This window comes from Oxyura jamaicensis, chromosome 2 (genome assembly GCF_011077185.1).
Source record: "Oxyura jamaicensis isolate SHBP4307 breed ruddy duck chromosome 2, BPBGC_Ojam_1.0, whole genome shotgun sequence".
Taxonomy (NCBI): Eukaryota; Metazoa; Chordata; class Aves; order Anseriformes; family Anatidae; genus Oxyura; species Oxyura jamaicensis.
This window is the reverse complement of record NC_048894.1, coordinates 943,697-968,243: the sequence shown is the minus strand read 5'-3', so window position 1 is coordinate 968,243 and position 24,547 is coordinate 943,697. Positions and strand designations below refer to the sequence as shown.

At 40.7% G+C, this 24,547-nt stretch overlaps 1 protein-coding gene across 3 annotated transcripts in view; it reads right to left on the bottom strand.

Moving 5' to 3' along the window:
• SMARCC1 (SWI/SNF related, matrix associated, actin dependent regulator of chromatin subfamily c member 1) overlaps nucleotides 1-24,547 on the bottom strand; it is an 81,477-nt gene that overhangs the window by 29,984 nt on the left and 26,946 nt on the right. For all 3 annotated transcript variants that reach the window (XM_035317734.1, XM_035317735.1, XM_035317736.1), the window contains 8 exons: nucleotides 22,170-22,291; nucleotides 18,787-18,858; nucleotides 14,146-14,259; nucleotides 13,239-13,392; nucleotides 12,817-12,930; nucleotides 10,602-10,661; nucleotides 6,704-6,962; nucleotides 5,907-6,068 (listed from right to left, as the gene is read on the bottom strand). In XM_035317734.1, the coding sequence (XP_035173625.1) occupies nucleotides 5,907-6,068; nucleotides 6,704-6,962; nucleotides 10,602-10,661; nucleotides 12,817-12,930; nucleotides 13,239-13,392; nucleotides 14,146-14,259; nucleotides 18,787-18,858; nucleotides 22,170-22,291 (1,057 nt within the window). The remainder of the gene's footprint in view (nucleotides 1-5,906; nucleotides 6,069-6,703; nucleotides 6,963-10,601; nucleotides 10,662-12,816; nucleotides 12,931-13,238; nucleotides 13,393-14,145; nucleotides 14,260-18,786; nucleotides 18,859-22,169; nucleotides 22,292-24,547) is intronic.

Sequence of the window (24,547 nt, the reverse complement as noted above, 5' to 3'; positions counted from 1 at the left end):
TGCAGGGGGTTGGAGTTAGATGACCTCTAAGGTCCCTTCCAACCCAAACCGTTCTGTGATCCATGATTCCTAGCATCAGAATACAGCGTAATTGAAAGAAAAAAGGTCTGCACAAACAACCCAGAACTTAAATGCACAGAGAAGCGGAGCAGTTCTAAAGCTCAGAATCATACAAATCTCAGACTGAAACAGACTAGAAAAGCTCCAGCTTGTGGACGATTTTAAGTGGAAAAGAGATGTCCGTCTTACAAGCTCATAACGTGACACTGTTCGCTGTTCTGGAAGACAAGAACCTGTAGCTCAGGCTCCTCAGCCTGGACTCACGTCTCAGCACCCCATACCACCACGCTGCTCTCATGTGCCAGGGGCTTCCAGTCTGAGGGAGTCCCCACAAACCTGCAGCTTCACCTTTATAGTCTGGCAGAGGGGAAAAAAATAATTACTAAGTTCTTGTCACGCAACTGCATACAATTTGCTCAGGACCACCAAGTGGGTGCCAGCACTCCTTGCTAGATGCACATTCCCCATCACATTTGATAGCAAGCTGGAGGTTACAATCATGCAAGCTGCCCCTGAGAATGCCATAAAGTCAAGTCCTGTAAGACACAAACCTTCCTGCTCTATCCAGAAAGCCAGTTTGTTCTCGGGTCTGTTAGATAGGACTGAATTCCCTTTCTACCCTACGATCAGTTTGGGGTGGTGGTTTTGGGTTTCTGATTACGATGCACGTCAAGGTTTCCAGTCCCGAGATAAAGAGGAGCAGCAACTACCAACGTGTGATTCCCTGCAGCAAGCAAAGGTAGCAGCACAGGATGAGTTTGTGGAGGTTTACAATGTGCTACCTATCAAGCATGGGGTCGAAAGCATTTGCTGTTAAATCCCTATGCATACTGGGACAAGTTTTATTAAGTATTTATTTTTTTACTTGTAGACCATTGTTGGGACAGCTGCTGTGGCAGTAGTCACTCAAGGCAAACATGCACCCTAAGAGGGTAAACTCTTTTCCCCCAACCTTTAAAAAAAATCTCAAAAAAAGCACATACAGCATCTCTCAGAAAGGCAAGCGCCCTTCGACTCTCCCCGCCTCTAATACATCTAGCAAACTCTTCCCTAAGCCCAGCACGCTTTTGTATTACAGAGGGACACATCCAGCTACACAGTTAGAAGGAATGTGTGTGTGACAGTAAGACTGTTGTGAACATCCTGATTTAGCTTAGGTTTTCGAGTCCTGGCTATAAGATAAAATGTTACTTTAAAATCAGGATGACGACTTTAGGCAGGTTGTAGTCAATGGCTTTTGAAAACTGTTCTCTTCTATTAGCTAGCAAGCCGCTATCTGCGGTGACAGCGCTACGCCTCTGCAGTTCCCACTGGCAGAAGCCGTTCCGTGCTAGTACACATCGAGGAGACCATGCTGAAATACTGCATGTAGTAAGAAAAAAAAGCTAGCAATTATTAGTTTGGGCATTAAATAATTTTATCTGGGTTGAAGCAGGTTTTTGCTTCCAGCTTACGGGCTACTGGAAGTACCTCTAAACAATTAGAGCTCCAAAAAAATTAATTTTTAATTCAAGTATGAAAAGATCTAAAAAAAACACACCACATTTCTGACCCTCAGCATGAGAATGACAGAAAGTACTCCTGCGTTTCAGTGAGATACAAACACCTTAATGATTGAAAGAGGTTAAAAACACAACTACGTAATTGAATGAGGTAATGAAAGCATAACTGACAATGAAAATGAGGATTGATTAATTAGAGATACATGTTCCTAATACAGAAGGAGAAGAGAACTTTAAGACCTGATAATCCCTTTTACAGAGCACCAGTGATGCTCTTTAACACTCTTCACCAGGTTTGGTATCATACCTTGAAAGTTGCAGGACATGGGAAAATAAATTAATGGTCTTTCTTAAATCAATGGCAGGCAGATGGTCACAAGACACTACAAGGCATCTTTCTAGAGGAAGAAGGCACCTGCAGAGGAGGAAGCACTGCCTCTCCATGCCCTTCTTCAAACCTGAAGCAGCAAATATTTGCTGCTCTATGGCAACTTGTTCTGTTTTGCATGTTATCTCCAAGAACAGGGGGGCTGTTTGCTAATACATGAAGAATTTATAACTGCCTTCTGATGAAGCCCAGTGACTTTACAGAGAAGTTAAATTGACTGCAGGTCAGCAAGGGAAACTATAAAATTTCCAGCATCATAATTTACCGCATCACCAGCAAGCAGACGCTTGCAGCACATGCAGATAAGTAACCTCTGTTGTCACTAGACGAACAGTAAGCCAAACCCTACATACAAATGCAGGGCACCACGCAGGAGATTCAGCTCAGCAGCCAGCTTCAAGCTGCCCGCGAGGCATCCCTTCCCCTTTGTTTTCAATAGGGCAACACGTGCAACTTGTCAGAAGTCAGGCTTGAATATTAATATCTAATTGAGAGGAAATATACCATAGCTGTAGAAAAAAAACAGGGACTGAACGTGATAAATACGTTACCATCTAAGCCATAATTTATATCTTCCAAATTAAGTCAGGACTCAGAGCCTCCGCTGCTGCCCCAGGCAGCTCGCACACAGACAGCGCGATGGCCCCGCGGGCTGCCATGGAGAAGGAATTCCAGATTCACAAAGATGCCTGAGTCCATCACAAGGGGATTGATGGGCTCCGTCCTCCAACGGCACGGAGCTAGCTTACAGGCACCTGCACATACACAAAATGAACGAACTGTTCGCTGTCTATCTTAGTAATGTTTGCGTTATTTCAGAGTGAAAGCACACCCTAGGGACCACACGAGAAATCAACCTGCCAAAAATGAAGTAAAATAGCTTCTTCTGCATGTTTTCTGCTATATGTAGTATTTGAGAGCATTACATCATGTCCATAAAGAGTTAAATTTAATTATCTGTTTAAGTTGCTTACAGTTGTGGTGGAGCCCCTAAATCAGCCACCATCCCCCCAGTGTCTGCTGTCACAGATGAGCTACACCTGGAGGCCTCCACGCACTTGTGCCAATGGAAATGTTTCCAGTGAAATACTTGAGTAAGACCTAAAATCCACGAGTAACTGCCTCCAACACAGGCACTTCAGAGACTCCCCTGTGCCTAATTCAATGCACATACATGCAGGCAATGGAGTTAATCACCTTTGGAAAGTTATTAAGAAAGCACACACACTCAGTGAAGACCTAAGAGGGATACTACGCACTGCAGGTGCACTAAATATTCCCCTTCTCTGGGGCTTAATCCCTGGCCTGAAGAACAGGCTCCTTTGTTTGCTCTCCTCAATTCACTCAGTAAAACAAACGCAGGGCATCTTCTCCATCGCATTCTATAGCCTACAGCTGCGGTAGCATCTTGGAAACTAAAAGACAGTACCCGTCATGCTTATAGAGAATCTGAACCACTTGAGTCCATTCTTAATTCTACCGAAGCTTTACAATATTAATTTTAAAGGAATCATCATCAGCCTTTAGAAATTTTAACAATGAGGACAAGAATGAGATTCTTGGATACCAATGTAAGCTCCAGGAATCTCTTCCAGTCCCATTTCCCCCTTTCACATTCCACGCTGCCCACAGTTCGCCAATATTAAGGGCTTTCAAAAGATTGCAGAGCTATGGTATAATTTTATTTCTAAAATATACCAACTGATGAGCTTTAATTACAGTATGGAACCCTCCACAGATATTTTTAGTTCTCTGGCGACGTGTAGATACAATACCTCGGGTCTAGTCATGCCAAACGGCTCCGTTTCAGCGGTTATGCACCACAACGCTGCACTTCAACATCCAACACACCTCTGCACGTGCAAGCCATGGATTCCCCTACACCCTCCAGTGCAGAGCTGTTTTGGAGGTGGAAGGCGCTGCAGATTGCAGAGTGACCCAGTTCACTCTTGCTGAGCAGCTCCCCCAGGGAGAACCATCTGCTGTTGTCCTAATTTATTCCATTAGTCACAGCCCAATACAAATCGCATTAGCTATAACAGGACAGTATTATTATAGAGCTCACCACACAGCTCATTCAGAAATAATCGCGTTATGGTCATCTGCTCTCCAGCTCCCCATATTAAGTGACAAGCACTTCAAAATTTCTATTTGCAACTTGTGTACAAATTCTCCTACAGAAAGGGCTGACACACTAGCAGTATCACTAACGATGTCGATGATAAACTTCCACAACTGTGCTGCAGGATTAAGAATTAAGTCTTAAAGAAGCATACATGATACAGAGGTCCTTAATGTGCATACTACAGTGAAACCTGTACTCAGAAAATAGGGAAGAGTTGAACAGAGCCACGGCAGAAAAAAAATATGTATGTATTAGCCTAAGCTAAGTTTACTTTTAAAGTAGTCATCACATTAAACCAAGTCGCAGAGTAACACCTAGATTTGTTTCATAGTAGACTTGAAAATAAAACCAACCCCCTTGAACTTTCAACAGAGCTTTGATGCTTTTTGACAGTTTTGTGCAGAGCACTGCAGATACTCCAGATGCCAGTGTTTCCTTTCCAACATGTCCTCCATCTCTTTCCAAAGCACCGAGCTGCCTGACATCAGGTCTGTCCCACTGAGCGTAGGACTAAAAAAAGATGAGAAGGAGCGAGTGGCCTGTTATTATTTTTTTTTTTTACATTTAAGAAACACCTTAATGAGTTAAACACTACTTTTAAATCTTATTTACAAGTGTAGTTCTACTTTGGATGCTAAGTACCATAACTAGTAGTCCTGCATCTTCAGCTGTACGGCTAGCAGTGGGTAACCGAACAGAACTGGAACTGGTCCCTCACGGTCCCACCATACAGCACGCACCTTGCTCGTGCCTCTACACAGGGTGACAGCAGGTCAAGTAGGAGACACACGAGCACAGCCCAAATCAAACCTCCCAGTCAACCCAGATCACATTCCATTCAGTTTTATCCAAAGCTACAGTGGCATTTAAATATGCAGTCACTAAACTCTCCAAAACAGCTTGTGGCAAGCTGAAGAAAACAGCAGCCAACAACGACGGAGAGAAAAATTAAGATGTACTGACAAACTGGTAGATCAGTACCAAACGCAGGAGGATCAAAGTCTTTGAGAAAGTGAGCAGGTATGTAGCTGAATGTCCCCCTCTGCACTCATTTCACTGCTGTAGAAGAGCCAAAACAGAGACGGAATGGGGTTGCACAAAGCTTTATAGGGAGTTGCAGTAAGATACACTTTTACTCACCGTAGTAATAAATTTGCAACTGTCAAAGTTGCAGATAACAGACTTTATATCAGAGAATCTGCAGAATACCATAGAAAATAGTTCCTCTGAATCTGAGCTCCAAAACAAGAGCTTGTTAGTACGCAGTGTAACGTACGACAGCCAGAGCCAGGAACCACCATGTACCATTCACCTCTTAATAAAAAGCTGCTCTTCTGCTACCACCAGTTAGCAGCGTACCCAGCGCAATACTTACACTAAAACTAGTTGCCAAAAGGTGTGACAGAACATTATAGGCTCAGCTGGAGCACAAAGAGCCAATAAACCTCTGTTTGCTCTACCATAACTATTATGCTAGAAAGACATCATCATTCAACTGCTCTCATGCTCGTGGAACTGGTATGAAATCTTCCACTTTGGTCTTTTTGCGCATTCGACTTGTATACATCCCAAGCAATGGCATTTTCACTTAGCCAGCAGCAGGAAAACAAAAGGCTGAAACTAAAGCTGGCCCTAAGTCCATTAATTCATTGTCAAGAGTTAATAATCCGCAGAGAGCTGAAGTGGAATGGCCTGTCACACACGCTCCTTACCACCATTCCCATCTCCCGTTGGAGGCGAACTTAAGGTTTATTACGAGTCAGAAGAAAGTGCCTGCCAAAATCCGATTTGCAGATATTTCTGCAAAATGCAGAACCGACAGACAACCTACCGATTTTCTCCGGCTCATCTGGACCTGTTCCGGCAATGCAACTGCTCTCCAGTCCATACGTTGGATCCACCTTCCCAGAGGCTCGTGCTGCTTCCTGTACTTTCTTTACATGAGCTTCGACTAGCTCCAGCGGCACTTCCTCTCTGACTCGAGAAAACTCCTCTGTTAAAATTACAGGTGTGTCATATTGCATGTGTTTTACTGCAATTTGTAAGTTACAATTTTCTCAAAGAAGCACGCAGGTAAATCTTGTGACAAAATGCATTCTCAAATATAAGTTCCCTCTTTTCACATTAGGTAATTTTCTCTCTCAAATCAGGTAGAAGAGATTCTCCTTCCGGTCATTAAAATTATTTTTACACGCAAAAATAAAGAAAAACCAGAAGGAACTATTCCATTGAGTTTCTTAGGGGATGGAACTGTGGCTTATATTTTCAACACAAGCAAAACCAGGAAAACCTGAGGTTTAGCATTGTGCATTTTTAAAGAACTAAACTAAGAAGTTGTCACAGTAACACCAACTACAGGGCAGGGCTTGCAAGCTATTACTACTCAATGTGTGTAGAAGAGGGGATGTAAGCCCTCTTCAGATATTCAGTGGCTTTTAGGAGTTATTCTAGCTTGTCTGTAAACTGGCAGGTACAGTAACAACAGAACACAAACCTGGGTATTAGCAGACCCGTAGAACTTATTATCAATCCTCAATAAACTCTAGAAACAGCTGATTCTAAGAGCAGGCTGACAGAGCAGAATCTTGTACAGACAAGGTGAAAAAAACTGCTGGGGCAAACTCCTACCTAATGCAGCCTTTGCTGCAGCTGATGCCACCCGAGGATCCACCACCGATGCCAGAAAAGCAACGGTACTCATCACTGGATTGCCAGATTGGCTGAAAGGAACGGGCTGGTAAGCCAGCGGGCCGAGAGACGCATCGGAGTTCTCCAAATACGGGTCTTCGATAGGAAGCCTCAGGAAGTGGAGAATGCACTCATCTTGGGTGCGGCTCCCCACGTGCTCCGAGACTTTGTTCCAGTCATCTTTGTACATCTCCAGAGCCTGTAAAAGATGAAGATTGTGGTATAGACATTAGCTAATTTGAAAAACAACACAAACAAAAAAAAAAAACACAACTGCTTTATACAAAAAGACTTTTGATACTAGTTATTTTGGTGATGCAACAACAACAGAATCAAACAACTGTTTGAATCCTAAATTTTTGGTAGCGAAATTCTTCCGCAGAAGAACACACATCTCGCTGGCACACGAGTTAAACTTAAGCTACAGAGAGCATTACACAAGTTTTACGCTGTTACTCTACCAAAGAGAACTGTCAGAAGATTTTGGATTGAAGAGTAAGATTTGAACGGTTTGCATTTCCCCGTTTTGTATTCATATGTAAAACTTTACAGAGAAATAGTCTGCTTATCCTCCAAAGCCTCACCAAATTCTTTTAATTCTTAAGTACTCCACATGACAGCATTCTCGTGTTCCCTCATTAATATCTTAAATCACCAAGCTCTTTGGGGTAGGAACAGTATTTATTTCACTTGTACTATATGTGACGATGAAGTCCATTTTTTACCTCCAACATGTGTTATGAAGACAAAAGAGCATCAAAACACTACACCAAGGAAGAAAGGAAAATATATTCTGTATCATGAAGTGAAAAGAGATCAGCTTTTTAGGAACTACTACCCAGTCCAACTCTTAGCAAGTATTCAAGTTAAGAAATTGTTATTATGCAGGTAAGACACCTGATGAATTAAGGACCATCCAGATTAAGTCAAAGATTTGTAATTCTTAATTCCAGTCACTTCCGAAGTTACTTCAGCCAAGCTTCAATTAAACAATTTAATGAACATGAGATACTGATGATTCTGCATTAGTTTTCAAAAAAAACTAATAAATTAGTACCATAAAAAGTGGTATCCTAATCAATATTATCCTTCAGAAGATTTTGTTGTTGTTGAAAATTACCTTAGTTATACTTAAGCATTTGGATAGCATAAAATTAGAGTTTAAGTATCCTAAATAACTTTTAGATTATTGACATGATTAATGGTCAAGTCACCTAGGAAAAAGTAAAAACCAATTTGATTTCTAGACCTATTAAGTTAAACAAACGAATCATGAAAAACAAATCTGCAAACATAAACAAAGGCCCACCAGAAGTCTTCTGAAAATATTTAATACTAGAGGCTGCACATGAACAGTAAACACCTGTTTCCTTGAGTTACAGATCCCATTTGCATTTCAAATTGTGTGGAGTTAGCATTGAAGTCAACTTGCTTTTTAACTTATGCACTTGGGCACATCGTGGATGTTGAAAGCCAGCTTGGGAAAAAGTGACCTGGAAGTGGTTTAAGCTTTACCTTCCTGAAGTCTTGTATTTCTCTCAAAAACCTCGTTACTTAAATTGGGTGGGGAGGAGGGAGCCAACCCCAGTATACCTGCAGAAGGCCGCTGGTTCCCCACTCCTGCCCCAAAACACGGGGGGTAAGATTAAATGGGCAGGCAGCAGTACAGGAAGGAGGGAAGGCTGTGCTCCAGCAGAGCCTAGCTGGATGGAAAGAACAATACAGGAACTGTTGCAGACCACAAACTAGACAAAGAGAGGGGTTTTAACAGCTCCACAGAAAGAATACTGTGGCTTGGGAACGAACAAAGGACAAGCCACGTTGGACAGCCTGCTCAATACCGCAGCGATCAATGGTCCCTAACTGCTTATAAACCGTTCGCCTGACCTCCTTCACCTCCTTCTGATCTTGCCCCAGTGCTTAAAGAAATCAAACTCCTCAGTTCACTAGGTCATACTCATGGGGAAGCATTTATTTGTTGTTCAACATTAATTTCACTTTCCCTAATTCCATCTCAAGTTGTGCGTCTTTGTCTACCCATTGTTAGTCACACTGGCATATTACATTAAGTTTCGCTTTTCACGGCCATGCAGGATTTTTTTCTCTCTTTCTCCTTCATTACCTATTTTTCTGCTATACAAACTAGCTCTCCCGACAGTTGTCCTTACTATAAATAGCTGAAAGTGCCTTTAACTCCACGGAGACGCAGAGCAGCAGTGTGGCAGCGAAGATGGTTCTGGGAGGGAAACGAGATTCCCCCGCGTCCCCTATTCACTCAGTCAACGGGAGGAAGGACAATAATTATTTTAGATACGATTTATTCTTTGGAACTCCACTGCATATATATTTGCCCAAAGCTACCCTGAGGATTTAATTGGACTGGGCTGCCTTGTTATAACTGAATTACTTATGCTTGAACTGATGTACTCTCTTCACTGATTTATTCATAGGATAAATCCACGAAGAACGAAGAACATTATTAATTTAAACTCACATTAAATACATTTGCAATCTCAAGACTTAGTTGTTTTTTTTTTAAAAAAAAGAAAAATGAATACGCCATCTGGATTATTTAATTAGGCTACTACTTGCTATGTATGATCATAAGTTACAGACACGCAAAAGAATGGATCTTAAATATTAATAATAGCAAGCAAAGACAGCATATCCAGATACTACTCCTAAGTTTGCTCCATACAAGAACGCCATGAACAATATCTTATCTGTTTTCACCCTGTAAGCAAAATTTTTCCACATGCTGACACAAAAATGTGGGCTAAACAGTGTGCAGTCTGACATGAAAAAAACTGTTTTGGCTATTTGATGAACACGCTTCTGGATCTGTGAAGGCTAAATCAAAGTATGCTGCTGCTGAGGCACTTTGTCTAGTTCAGAAAAGAAGCCACACAAAAGTTTAGTATTGTTCAGCACTGTTAATACCCATTATCCAAACTTTGCCATATAAAATTTCTTAACTTTTCAAGGGGCTTATTAATGACAAAAAAAGCCAGAGCAATCTCAGTTTAAGCTATCTGTAAGTTAAAAAAAAAAAAACAACAAAAAGCATCCCAAAATGGAATTTTCACAAAAACCCTGAATTGTAACAAAACTGTATTCTATAAAAGGAAGAAAAAAATCCCACCCAATGTCTACTCCAAGAAAATATTCCTGTAATAGAAAGCTCAGTAGAAAAAAATATATATATATATTTCTTTTTACAGGAAATGGCAGCACATTAATTATTTCAGGCCACCTAGAGTCTCCTTACAAAGTGCTATGAAAAACCCACATTGCCCTGACACCAGTAGGAAAGACCAGAATGTACTTATGCAGTACACCCCGTGTGATGGTTTTCATCCTAGGTAGGAAATCCAAGAGACCTGAGAATTATCGTATTCAACAGCTTCAGACTAAGCAGTCTGGAAACAAAAACCCGATCTAGTGTGCCAACAGCTCTTTGACCTATTTTTTACAGTACCAACGTGACTCCAGTTATCTCGTGTAATTCTTGAAAAGATCTCTCTGCACTGCAAGATCTCTTCTTGAGTTTATGCACTCATTCCCAAACGCCTAATTTCTGGGTTGCAGATACAAGTTCAATAGAACTGAACCTTAAAGTTCATGAAGTCCCTTGAGAACACAGATGTTACTGCCATCTCTTTTTAGTAGTAGCATTCTTGTAGCAGTGATGGTCAAATAAAGAGAGAGAGTTTCGAGGGAGAGCTGTAACCGTTTATCATCAGTTCAGAAGAGACAGACCAGGAGCCTTGTACACGCAGATACTCAACCACACTCCTCCTCCAGTTATGTAGAAATTCCTTCCCCCTCATGAACTTACTTCTAATAGCAGCAACGTCTCTTGTTCCGTCCATTCTCTTCCAGCACTTGCACCTTTACTCTACAGAAGACAGAAAAAAAAAAAAAAAAAACAGAACGTAAGGGGAAGAATCTTTTAAGAATCTTTTGTTATTTGATCCACTCAATATCTAAAGCACCTACCTCTTACAACATTCCTTCTACAGTTCACCAATGCCTAATTATCTAATACACAAGTTCACAAATTTACCTAACATAGCTGAAACATGCCGGGCAGGGCATTACCGCAGGTTTTGGGGAGGTTTGGGGTGCGTGTGTGTGCCGGCTTGGTACCCTTTTCTCCTGGCTCCCACCTATCCTTGCATGCAAATACAGCCAGTTGAAAAGATGATTTTCCATATAATAAAAACCCTCAGGGAAGTAGATGGCATTCCAGTCAGCTTGATTTTGGCCAGTGAACTTAAGTCAAGAACAGAGTGGTTTACACAGAACATTCTGCAATTCACACCAAAGAACAGCAGCAGCTAACAGAGCACGATATCTAACTGCCCCTCATCAGCTACTGCACAGAAGATGGATGCTGCTGTCAGTCAGGGAGATGGAATTACTTGATTCTGGTACAACTGGACCACTGTCAGCTCAAAGGGCACATTTTGCAACAGAGTAGGGCTTATGTCAACCAAACTTCAGCACCTCTCAAACCTCTGGTATACTTCCAAGGCAGACTGGAAAGTGTGAAGCACATGCTGGTCCAGAAACAAAAGAAAAAGACAACACATACAATTCATCTATCTAAAACCACTAACTCTGTAAAGAGAAAAAATATCTTAACAGATAATGAGATGAGCTATCTGAAAAGACAGCAGTAGTAGTAGCAAGATAATCTGCATCTTTAGCAATCACTTGCTCCAGCCATTACTTCTCCCAAATTTGCACCCTGAGGTTAACTTCTCAGATCTCCTAGAAGCTACAAAACTCTTGGTGAAAACTTACTCTTCCACTATTACAGTAACCCTCATCGATAGGCATCAAATAAAGACAAAATCATGTTGTCAACTGCTTATAGAACAAAATTATCTAGATTGGATGTCTCTGTGTAAAACCACACCAGAAGGAAAAGGGGCACGTAAATCTATCTCAACAAGCATTTCAAAAATATCATTAGCACACAGGAAATACTAATCAAAGTGAGCTATTGAGCTACTGGTCAGTTCTCAAGGAGGCTGGTATCAATGGCCAAAAGTACAGTTGCCACAAACATGCAAAGCAAAAAGGGAAATCAGCTTCTGCAAATAAGTCTGCTCCAGTTTATTACAGATGCTTGCAAACAGAACCAAAGTCAATCACTGAAAGGTTTATGAACTTGGTAAGAATCTCTCTCTAAACGAAAAGAGTATGTCACTCCATGAAATGTGATATGGAATCAGGCTCTATAAAAAATGCTGATCTCTAAAAACATTGTGTGGTGGTGTGTTTTTTTCTCCCTCCAATTTAATATAGTTGTCTTGTGATCTCTTAGCGCAATAATCATTGTACTTACAGAAACCGTTTACACAGAATTAGCCTGATGCCAGCCCAAGAGAGGCAGTAATCAGCAGAACACTGCAGACCTTCCAGACTGAAGGCTACACTAAAGTAGTAAGCTCATATTCCTGCAGTAGCTTCAAGCACTATCAAGTACCCACGCAGGTATCAGACACGAGCAGGAGTTAAAGTCAACAGGTTATGGAATCTGCAATATCACTGCAATGGCAACTCAAAACTTAACTAGTTATACACTATGTTGCAATGACAGTGCTAAAAAGCCCCCTGCAATAGTTTTGTGACACCTTTTGTAATTAAGTGGCTTTCTAGCTCTCAGTCTGGAAAACCTTGCTCAGACTTGGAAAAAAGGATAGTTAAAGATGCTGCTGAAAGATTTCAATTGCTGTATTGAATTATTTGATAGTTTGTTGACTCTGAAGAATTCAAATAAAACATCCAAAAAACATAACATGAATTCAGTGTCTGGAGACTAACGGTATTGACTAGCTTGGGGTAGGTACATGACTTGGTATCCGATACAACTGTGAGTGAGGCATGCTAACATGAAATCTAAAACAGAAATAATGAAATAAAGAAATCTAAAACAGAAATATAATAGTAACATAAGGCATTTCACTGTCATCTAGTGGAGCACAATTAAGGAAGAATGCTTAATAGAAGCCACAGGGGAAAAAAAAACAGAACAGACTTGCCTTTGCTAAAGTCTTTTTTGAGTAAATATCTGTGCGAAGCCCGAAGTTCTGTAGATCAGTAGGTTTCTCTTTGTTTTTCTCAGGAAAACTCAGCATCTGCTGAGCAGCTGGAACCTGCAAACAAACATAACAGAAGACAGGTCGGAGGGTCAGGAAGTGAAAGTTATTCACGGTTTTCAGAACACAAAATGAACAAAAAAGCTGAACGTAACCTATAGAGATGTCTTTATATAATATCACTTACACAACACTATCAGGCTTGACTTTGGAGAATCTGACTACTTGAAGCCCCAAACCTAGATGGGGAACATTTCAGCAAAACATGCATACGTTATTCTATTAAGACATTCCAAGACACGGGCTGGAGCTACAAACTTCTCACATCTAAGGCAAACACAGTTCGTGCCATGCGTGGGGCTCACCTGGGGAGTGCGGATGTGGAGAGGCATCAGGCCAGAGGGCGTATCAGCGAGCACGTTGAAGTGAGGAGTAGGAGGAGGGCCCATTGCCATGGGACGGCTTTCTGGATCCACCTGGTAGTTGATGAGACCCCACTGCTCCAGAAAAGCATGTACTCTATGAGACGACAGGACAAATTAAGATCTTAACAAGCAAAGCCATTTTGGTTATGTAGAAAGGAGGCAGCAAAGGAAGCAGCTTTGGTTTAGGATCAAACTGGTCCATAATCTCCTAAAATCCTCCACTAATCACAATGACCAATACATGTTACATATGAGCTTTGTGCAGACTCGACAGTATCACTTCAGTGTGTTAGCTAAAACAAAACATGATGGTTTGGTTCTGGGTAACAGGAAATTATTAAAGACAAAGGCAAAGCAAAGACAAGGCTGCATGCATGGAGCCCTCTGCAGATGTAATATCCACGTGAGGGTTGCACATCCCTTGGTTTGCTTCCCTAATCTATCTGCACCCATTCTTCACTGGGTCTGCTTTTAGCAAGTTCCAGACTCTAGGACTCTGCTGCACCTCACAGCTTAAGACTGGTGAAACACATAAAACCAACAAAATTTAACCGCAAACCAGGAATTCTGAAAAGAACTCCACACACTGTACTAAACAGCAGAACCTAAATATTACAAGTTAAGATCCAAACGTTGTAGGCTTGGAGCACACAAAATATTATAAAGGATAGTATAACGTAGTCTGGTTACCATAAAACAAGGAACTGTCTGCTAATTGGCAGCACAATGGCTATTGCCCACGCCTTTCCTGTCACGCTGGAGCACTTCCATTTCCATTTCTTTTTGTTAAAGTGAAAGCAATGGCTGAAAGACCTATGGTTGTTTTTTTGTTTGATTGGCTTTTTACCTCATAACAGCACACACATCTCCAGTCAGATTCCTTCTGCAGGCAGTGCTGGTCAAGTACTCCTGAGGGTTTAAGCGATAGGTGTCAATCATGAAGTTGCGGTAAGCGAGGTATCTGAAAGACAATTGGTACGTATTTCATATTGTACACTGCTGTCTAACAAAGCTTAGTATACATATTTTAGGATTCACCTTCTAAAAAGTGTGTTTTGACTGACAAGCAAACACCTCCAGCTAGTTTTTATTGATGAAATGTAGTAAGGTGAAATCAGTATCAAAATATGCAAGCAGAATTTATGTTTCATGTACTGAATACAGTCCATCCATCTCTTCCAGATATTTCATTCTGGATTTTCTCAGTAATTGGATTCGTAACACGAAGCATACTTAAATCTCAATTGCACAAAGTTGTAAAACTCCAAATTAAACAACTCAAATTGTTACCTACTAATTGTCAAGTACTTTGAAAGCATTGCAACCAAAAGCAGTAGTATTAAGTCTAGAACCAGGCATGTCAGAAGGTTAAAGATGGGTTAACTCCTTGATGTATCTGCTCTTCCAGCACTAATATCATGAAGAGGAAAGCAAACACCTTCTTTTACACCTTTGCTTCTGCTCTATTACAAACATACAATACTTGCAAAGATCAGGGATATACAGTTGGTCATATACCCACTCCGTTTAGGTTTGAAGTTTCGAGAAGACAGACACTGCATCCTTGGTGGAAACAGGCCAAATACAGGTCATCCTTCTTGCCCCACTCCAAAGCACTCTGACTACAGCTGTAACTTGGCCACTAACCGAGTATTTGCTCAACAGATTGCAAGCTGCAGAAAAAATTAACAGGGCCTGGTCCTAGCAGAGAAACAGGGTAAATAATCCTAGTCAGTCCTCTCTGCGTGCCTGGAAGGAAAAAAGCTGCACAGAAAAACCAAAGTTGTACGCTGGATGGAACTCTACTGTTTCTATATGAAGACTTTTTATACATTGAAATAACAAGGAAAAGGTTAGAGAACCAAATGGAGAAGACAAAATCTCTGAAAAGCAGAAGGAAAGCATCCAGAAGCCAGCACAGCACTCCCCATGCACTGAGCTGGGAATAGCTGAAGCAGAAACTACTCCCATAGGTTAGTGCACAATGGTCCAAGTAAGCAAGTTTTGGGGTTCAGCCCACTTCCTGCCCTGTACACATTACTGCTCGGTCTTTTTCAGTAAGTTTCTGAAACATACTAATGCTTCCTAATACAAGTTGTTCAGAACAAAAACTACCATAAAGTTACTGCTAGCCCTGTTCTTTAGATTGATCAAAACCAAATCTGCCAACAGACACAGGCAAGTTTCCTAAGATTTGTTCAAAAAAAGTGTATAATAAACAGACAATTTCTAACTCCCCCTATTAAAAATTCAGCATGGGGATGTCTTAAATGCAGTGTAAAAAGCAGCCAGCACTCAACATTCGAGAACATAAATCATGCAGAGAATGAGCACCAGTGTCTTTCACAGGCAAGCCATAAGCAGACAGATGCTGCAAGGACCTATTCCTGCCAAAATCCCACATCCTCAATTCTGAAGTTATATATAGAACTTGCTGGAAAACCACTATGGGACCAGGTGTTGAATGTTGTTGTGGTAGGCGAGAAGCAAAAGGGAGCTTCTTCGATAAGGGAATATTCAGGAAGATTTCTGAATGTTCCTGGAGAGAACTGGGTTGCCACCTGCTTGGAGAAAGGCTACCTTAAAGTGCTCCTGGCTGCAGAAACAAGTTTAATACCTTAATGATAAGGTCACATTACTAGGCCGGGAAAAAAAGCCTAAGACAGAAATATCCCTGAAGTTTGTCCTGAAGGGAATCTGTTTGCAAGAGTGACACGACCCATAGGCTATAACTTGTCAACAGCAAGGAAGAAAAGTCAACTCGTATTTAGTTAAAATCCCTTCCAGACAGAAAGCAGGCCCCAGGCCCTACTGTCACATGAAGGAACCTGAGTGAGCTCTTGGGACACGGTATTTTGTTTGGCCTGAGAACTGAGCTGTAGGCAAGACATTTCCATGCAGAAGGACGTTTATTTTATTAAGACCAAATCACGATGCCAAGACCACTGCTACTCCTCCAATCCCTACATGGGGACAGAAATACACCCCCAGGATAACACCAGGACTGGGTGAAGGGTGTCCCTCATTTGCTTCCCTCGGAGGGAGGTAACCAGCAGTGGTTCATGGACAAGTGCCAGCACACCCAGTGTTTTGTTGCAAACTGAAAAGGAAGCATGGGGTTCCATGCGATAACCACATCAGTGGCAAATATACATTTCAAGATCCAGCTACCACCCTATAACCAAAATTGGAGGGGGCAATGTTTCTTCACGTTTGTCCCCAAGCTTTCTCCAGATAAACGAACAGCCCAGGAGGAACAAGCAGTTATTGTGTGTCCTCACTTACTGGGGCCTCAAACTAGTACCCATTACCATGGTTTTGGCTGCAGCTACTGGAAAATTATCCACGAACTATCCAAATCTGTAACTTGAGGAACTAGACTGAGAACCCTTGAAAGGTGTTTTCACAACTCTGCCTGTTTGCAGCCTGAAACATGAAGCACTAAAAGGCCCCAAAGAAGAAAAAATACATTGAATAGTAAAACTTACAGAGCAGAGTTAGTGTCAAATACATTCTGGAACTGCTATGATGCAGGTAGAGTTACCTCTGCAACTCAAACATAGAGAAGTTGGAAGCAAAGAGCAGAGACTCAAAATCAGTCAGGGTACAAGAGACCTCAGAAGGTCTCTAGGCCAACCTGCTACTCAACACTGAATCCAGACTGGGTTAATTAGGGCCTTGTACAGCCAGGAAATGTTCAAGGCAGAACATTGCACAACTTCCCCAGGCCCCTATCCCATTGCTTCATCTCCCTCAGAGTTCAAGAAGTTCCCTTGGTATCAACCTCCAACTTGCTGGGTTTCAGTTTCATTTATTTTTTCTGCTGCCACAGGAACAGGCCTGGCTCCATCCTCTCCGTGACCTCCTCTGGGCATTTGGCAGCTACTGTTAGAGGTCTCCCAGTCTGAAAAGGTTAATTTATCTTTTCTACCTCAAAATCAGATCAAAATCCTTGCAAAATACCAGCCATGCCTGAGAAGAGATTCAAGTACAAGAACATTTTCTGAAGTCTGCTTTGTTTACCTGTTAGACCAACACAGGATGATATTAATGCTATTATTTGCGCTAAGGAAAAAAACAATTTGGAGAATTGCTATGTAGAAAAACGCACAGTTTTGCACAGGTTACAACAACATACTGAGAAGACCCCTCAAATACTTCATTTCACAGTTCACAAGAAAATGGTTTTTAAATCCCCAAAAGCTGCTTTGCAGCTGAACCGAGATTTGCTACCATGATAAAGTGAACACAATTAGCCTGGTTCCATTGTCCAAGTCATCAAGCATACAGTCGTGTCCATTGTGATTTTTTGTGAACTCTCAGGTTTTAGGATTATCGTTTTAAGAAAAAGGAGTACATTGTTCAAAAGCCTTACGTTGACTATCTCCCTTTAATCAATCACCTTTCAGGACTGCTCTGAATAACTCCGTTTACTGTTATAACAGAAAATTCTCAAGGAAGGGAGATGTACTTTTACTAATGCACCTAACAAGATTTGCAGTAGATTCCCAAAATAAGCAATTGATGTAAAATCACCAGCTTATCTTCTCTCATTACTAAATCAGAGCAGAAATTAATAATTTGATGTATGGAAAGACCTGCAACATTTCAGGACAGCATTCAATTGTGATTCATTTTAAAATTTCTTGAAAGCTATATACAAACATGGTGTTTGTAAAATTTCAAATTAAGAACACTTAAGTTCTGCTGCAGATACCAGACCCCCCCAAAGCAATGAGATAGGTCAAACTGGATCTAAATTCAACCCAGAGAGCTCCACCTACATTTAAGAGGCATGATCAGAATTAAAAAGTCACTAGAGGGTTTGGAACAGCTATAAACAAATGCTTTTCTTCTTGCACTGCACACCTCCAGCTGTCTGATTTTAATCAGACTACCTAATATTCACTTTCCAACCTTCACCTGTTCTTTCAGAATTACCCATCACCTGCTCAGGGAACCATGAAATCAACACAGATAACTGCAGAAAATCCATTCCACAGTCTGACACAGCATCCTATAATAAACCTTGTCATCAGTGCTTAAACACAAAACTCTCAAGTTGCAAAAATACAGCATGTCATGAAAGGAGAGCAAGAAAAATAGGAGGATCATTAAGGTTCTACAGTATCATGATTTTATTTCTTTCAAGATGTCTCTGGAAGGTATGTCCTGCGCCACAAAAAAAAAGTCCAAGGGTTTGTTCCAATATTACTTTTGCAAAACTAGTTGGATTAATTTTGTTCCTGGCTAACCATTAATAATTACTGCATTGATAATTAAAGTTTTACTTCTGCTACCACAGTAATGCATAGTCGTTCTCAAACTACACGTAGTAGCTGTACAGGTGCTCTTCCCTTCTTTTATGCACTGACAAGACAATATCTGCTTAACACACGCACAGGAGGAAGTGACTGAAGGATCTGTGACACTAAAGCCTCCTCTGTCTCGCGGAACTCTCACACACCTATATTCACATTTTACTTACATTTCTGGAGTCTTGGACTTGTTTTTTCCGTTGAAGAATTCAGGAAGAGCACGACGCTCGATCACATGAATACTGTAACAAAAACACACAATTCAAGTGCCAAATCCTAAATAATCTTACAGAGTACCCTACACACCTTCAAATGACCATCTTGAGAGCCCATTTACAGAAAGAACTACTTTTTAGAAACCCGAGTATTCTAGCATGAGCCTGTGAATTAAACATTTTCATTAAATACGCAAAGCTGTATTAAAAAGGCATCACAACATTCAGTCACTGATTTGAAGCAAAACTACGTACCCAGTGCTGCCATAAACAAACTCTGAAGAGAAATCCGAGCAGCAGCCCGTTTCCATCTGCACATTCACAAGTTCTGCCTTCCAAAAGAGGCGTCTTTCCGTTCTCTAGCCTAATGACTGTTAACGTTCACCCAAGAAACCAAAAATTCCCCAACTAAACCAAGCTTTCATGGTATACACTTATAAGATGGGAGTGTAAGTGCATACTTTGAACCCAACTCCAAAACTGGTCTACATAATTACTATTGCTTACAAATCAGGCAGAAGACTGGCTTCAAGAGCACTGCCAGCACCTCCCTGGTCAATTAGGAAAATAAAATCCTAACTGTGGCTATTTGGAGCAACTTAACACCTTCTTAAAAATAATTCCTCCCCTCTGGACTCCAAGAAGAAACATGGAGATAAAACTGACCATGGAACAGCAAAACTATTGATACCTAAGGTGCTATGCAGCATGTAAGAGTAACTAATGTACAGATTACAGCTAATTCAGCTCTAGTTACTTGACAGATACATAAGTATTTTCCCTTGTGCAGCTGTTTCAGGTAAAGTGTAAATACTCTTTAGTAGAATTTTCCATTCTGCATGTACTACCAGCCTGCCAATGTAAGTTTTTACTGTCCTATTTACAAAATCGACTTCTCATCAACTTACTCTCATATTCCCTAAATAAAAGATAGGATTGATTTATTTTTAACATAAGCAAGGAAATTGGGTCCTGAAGGGTCACCGCACCTGGGGAGCTCTACCAACAAATAATTAACAAGAACATTTTGTGTAATCCATGGCATAGGTTAATATGTAAGAAGGTCTTGACTGCAAAGCAAAATTACAATGTGAGTAAACAGCCAGTCCACATGGACCTCGATTACTCCACTTAAAAAAAAAAAATATCCAAATTCTATAAGGGATGTGAAATTTAATCCACCTACTACTAAAGGAGGAAAGAGCATCAAGATTCAGAAAACCTTTATTTTATAAAGTATCAAAGATGCAGGACTTGTTAAAATAACTTATGAGAGTAACTTCATACAACAGCACATACTTCATTCGAGTTAAAATCTGGAAAACAAATCGTCCTTTAGGAGTAGTTACTTTTAAAGGAAGTATAATTTTATTTAATATATGATCTCATCTTTTCAATTTTTAGCCTAACATGCAGTTGTCCTTCAATACAGACACTGTTCATTCTTGTCATTTCTGCAGCATTAACTTGAAGAGAAAGATTAACTGATAAACTGTTCAGATCTTAGTAGCAAGCAAATTATTTGGTTCTTGCAAGGAAGTCACCCATAGCATAAAAGATTACACTGAAAATGAATTGAGCATCAAGAAGTTTCTCTGTTTACTAGAAAATTAATTTTAGTAATGACTATTCTGAAACAGCAGTTTATAATACATTTTAATAGAGGCACATTAGAATTATTCCTCAGCTTGCTTCAAATTTGTTGCAACTGGACACAAAGAAACATTTGCAGTTTGGGAGGGCTGCAGACAGCAGTTTATATATTTACATGAGACAAGAAGCATCTTTTGGCACCGCAACGGCAGTTACACCTGAAGTCTGAGGCTGCACAGCACTAAGTATATGCTCTCTACATCCCCAGGACTACAGAAACCTTTCTCCGGATGAAAGAAGTGCTCAGGGACACCAAAATGTCAGTCCCACAGTTGTGCTGTTATTTCAGCCTCACAGCCGAATCAGCTTAATGTGCAGATTGTTTCTGGGGCACCAAAATCCAAAAATCAAAGCTTTTTTCACATCCTGCTGCCTTATGGAGACCTACTCTTCCTGTCACAGAGATGTTTTGAGGTTGCCTTTTGTAAGGTCAGCACAGAGACATGTGAGGCAGTGAGAAGTTCATTCTGTTTCTTTAGAAATACTGCATTAGTCTCTCAGCTGTGCTTCACAGGCTGCTTTAGCTCTCGGGAACACCCTCACAGCTACTGCTACTACAAATAACACCCCTAAGGAGGTTTTAACCAACTGCTCCCTGAGGGCACCTGTACAATAACAGAAGAGTCAGCTCATGACAAAATGTTACCCTTGACATAATTTTCCCAGTAGGGAAGTATTACTGTACCTTCATTTGACAAAAGGGAACTGAGCACAGACTACAGACGTACCTACCTCGGGTTAAAGTACCCCTCAATTAGCTCAAGCTACGCAGCGTTTCACTCGACACGTGACAGATCTGTACGTACACCTCAAGCTTCTCTGCTCAAAAGCAACTGCAGCACCTACAAACTCAGGCTGTGTTCCTTGTTTTTTCTGCTTTCAGGACCATCTCAATGGAGAGCAAGGGGACTGAGAAAATGGATGGTTCTATTTAAGAGGGTTTAGGTCAACTCAAGCTGCTGGCACAGACATCATCCAAGCAACTGATTCTATGGAATAAAGTTTGCCAGAGCTGAAAATTGAACCAAACCCTTGTACTCAAGCGTCCTAGTGTTTCTCTTCAGGTTCCACTCCAAACACTGCCTGAACTCCTAGAGCTACGAAGGAATGCATGCTCAAGTAACAGCCTTCCCAGACAGCTAGTCCTTATCCTGTTTCCACAGTAACTTTTTATTAAAAACAAGCAAAAACCTACCTAAGAGTTTTAACTTGTAGAGAGACTTTAATTCCTTTCATTCCCACACCACAGAACTTTCAGTATACAGAGAAAATCAGCGTTACCCTAGCAAGTTAAGTGGTCGTATACAGTCACAAACCTGTGACTCCGAAGAGGATCCCAAAATGCAACAACTGACCCCCCTGCACAATTGAGGACTTATCCTCATGCAAGTATTAGGAAAGTAGGGAAGGAAAAAGGAATTCATTCTCCCATGAAAAATCAATGCAAAACAAAACAAAAAATGCTGATTCGATAGACTGAATATCTGTGCTCTCTGAAATCCCCTTCCTCACTCCCAGTTCCCCAAAACTGACAGAAGTCATCTCAGGAAAATTTATGGGTGGGAAAGACGTACCCATACACGGGAATTAGACCCAAAACGAAGTTAAATCTTTCTGCTCTTATCATGACTTATGAGAAACCACCTCCAAAACTCTACATCCCCAGTACCAAATTACTTCCTTACCAGTTGTAGTCAAACCAAGATGCATAGCTTGGAATAATGATGTGGTTGGTTTGTTCTGTGACGTTATCTTCACCTGGATCAATTGACCGACTTTGATCGCCTTTGTTAGGATCTTCGTCTTCCTGTATCGCAGAGGGAATGCACTGGTTAACAGGTTGCAAACCTCAACAGATACCTAAGAATTCCCAGGCAGCACAGAGTTAGCCTGTAACAAATGCTTTCCAACCCTCTGCAGCATTAAATTTTTGATGCAATCTCTCGTCAGTGGAGAAAGCCTCAGGGAGGAGAAAAAAAAATCATCTTTCTTAAAAAAATAAGGGAAGCATAAAGCCACTAAGAAGTTTTTATAGAACAGCTGTCAAACCTTAAGAGGATACTTGGCAATACACTTAGATCTTGCTTCAAGCCTTGTTAAAGTCTTCTAACTATAGGAGAAGATGTCTTTGCATTTCAATACTGCAGTATACCGCAAAGAGACATGATAAATACAGCACAAAGCTAGAGAACTTTGCAAGTTGACAGCCTCGCTCTTGCTGCCATCTCCAGATACAGACACTGCAACAGTTTTTTATTATTTGCTAAGATTATTTTTGCCATTCTTTCCCATGAACTTTCTCACTCCTCAAAAGAAAATTAAAAGAAATCAGATCCATTACTTCTCCTAGTTTTACTGGGAAACCCTTGTCACTGGTAATAATTTCATGCCTACAAAACTGCATCTCATTACCCTACATTTTTGCTTGGATAAACTCACATTGATCGATCATAAAGCTGGTCCTAGATACTTCTCTGTAGTGAAGAGGAGATACTAAGTTCAAGTTGTAACTGTGCCATGAGAACACTGGCACAGAATATAAACATCCTGTGTTATAGAAGATGGACAAACCTTTCATGGTAGAACTTAAGACTAATAGATCCCAGAAGTGAGAATGAGAGGGCAGAGGTTTCTTTAAGAATGTCGATAATAAAGTAAATAGGAGATGTTCTAACAAGAAGGCATGAAGTGCTGATAATGGGTCACATGCATTAACAGGTTAAAGAAATCATTGCTTTCCCATCAGAAAGTTAAGACTACATATGACATCAGCACAGATTCTTGTATGCAGAGGCAATTTTAAGGCTTTCACTAGATCACGTTTCTTGCGCATTTCTAACAAAGAACAACGGATAGTTGAACTCCATACCTTACCACAGGCAATTCAATTTTTAATGATTTTCTTTATCTGAATTACCAAGCCAGTCAGATTTCAAAGAAACAGAAAAGGCTGTTAAAAACAATCAAGTCCCTAATGCAAGATTTTAAGACTACCACGTTGCATCTTTTGGGACAAATGAAATTCCTCTGGAGATGACAAGGCATCCTTCTGAATCTATTTAGCGACCTGACATTGGCTGTTCAGAAAAGAAATCCACCCTCTCTTCATCTCCATAACTTCAATATCCTTCTCCTCTCAAAATACGTTCAGTAAAGAGAAAACAGACCATGACCAAAAAAAAAAAAAAACACACCAAAACCCACAACCAACAAATGTTTAGAATAGAACTTAAAGCAAGCCTCTTCCAACTTAACAGGGAATGAACACTTGCAGCATGAGTTCCACAGTTAGGGGTCATTCTACATGCAGGGGTGGAGAAATTGCACCACCCCAAAAAAAGAGAAGAGTATTTCTCATACTGGAAAAGCCTGCTGTCTTTCCAAGATGGTTTCCCTAGCTTGAAACAGCGCTGGCCTAAGAACAATATTTTGGCAATGGGTCCATGTGTATGTACCAAAATACTTAAACCCACTTAGTGTGATACCAGAGCCTAAAACCTATAAGAAAGGTTGCTCAGTAGCTAAACAGCATTTTTCTTATTTGGAGTTGTCTTCTTTCCCCAGTTTAGAGCTTGAAAAAGGATTTTCAAGCACTTATGTAAAACAATACATAGATTGGATATTTATACTGAAATACAGTAAAACTGGAAATACATCAGTAGAACAAGAAAGTCAGATTTTCTTAATAGGTAACTAAGGACACATCCAAGCATCTGTGTCTGCAGGCCTGCAACGTATGAGCTAACACAGATGTGATCTTTTTCTTACCTGCCTGTTCAGACAGGCATCCTACTCGGCAAGCAGTTAAAAATAGTGCCTGGCATACCAACAATGCAATTAGATACAGACGCTACGCAGCAAATCCATTAAAGTGATCAGAAAACATATCTAGGGTTTAGATTTAGTCTCGAAACCTACAGAAAAAGCACAACCTTTGAAAAACCTGCAGCTGAAAAATGTTTCTTTGAAAATACTTTACACCTGTTTTTGTTACTCGTTTCTAAAATCTTGGATTTATAAATACAAAATAATCTCACGCTATTCATATGATTTTTATAATAGC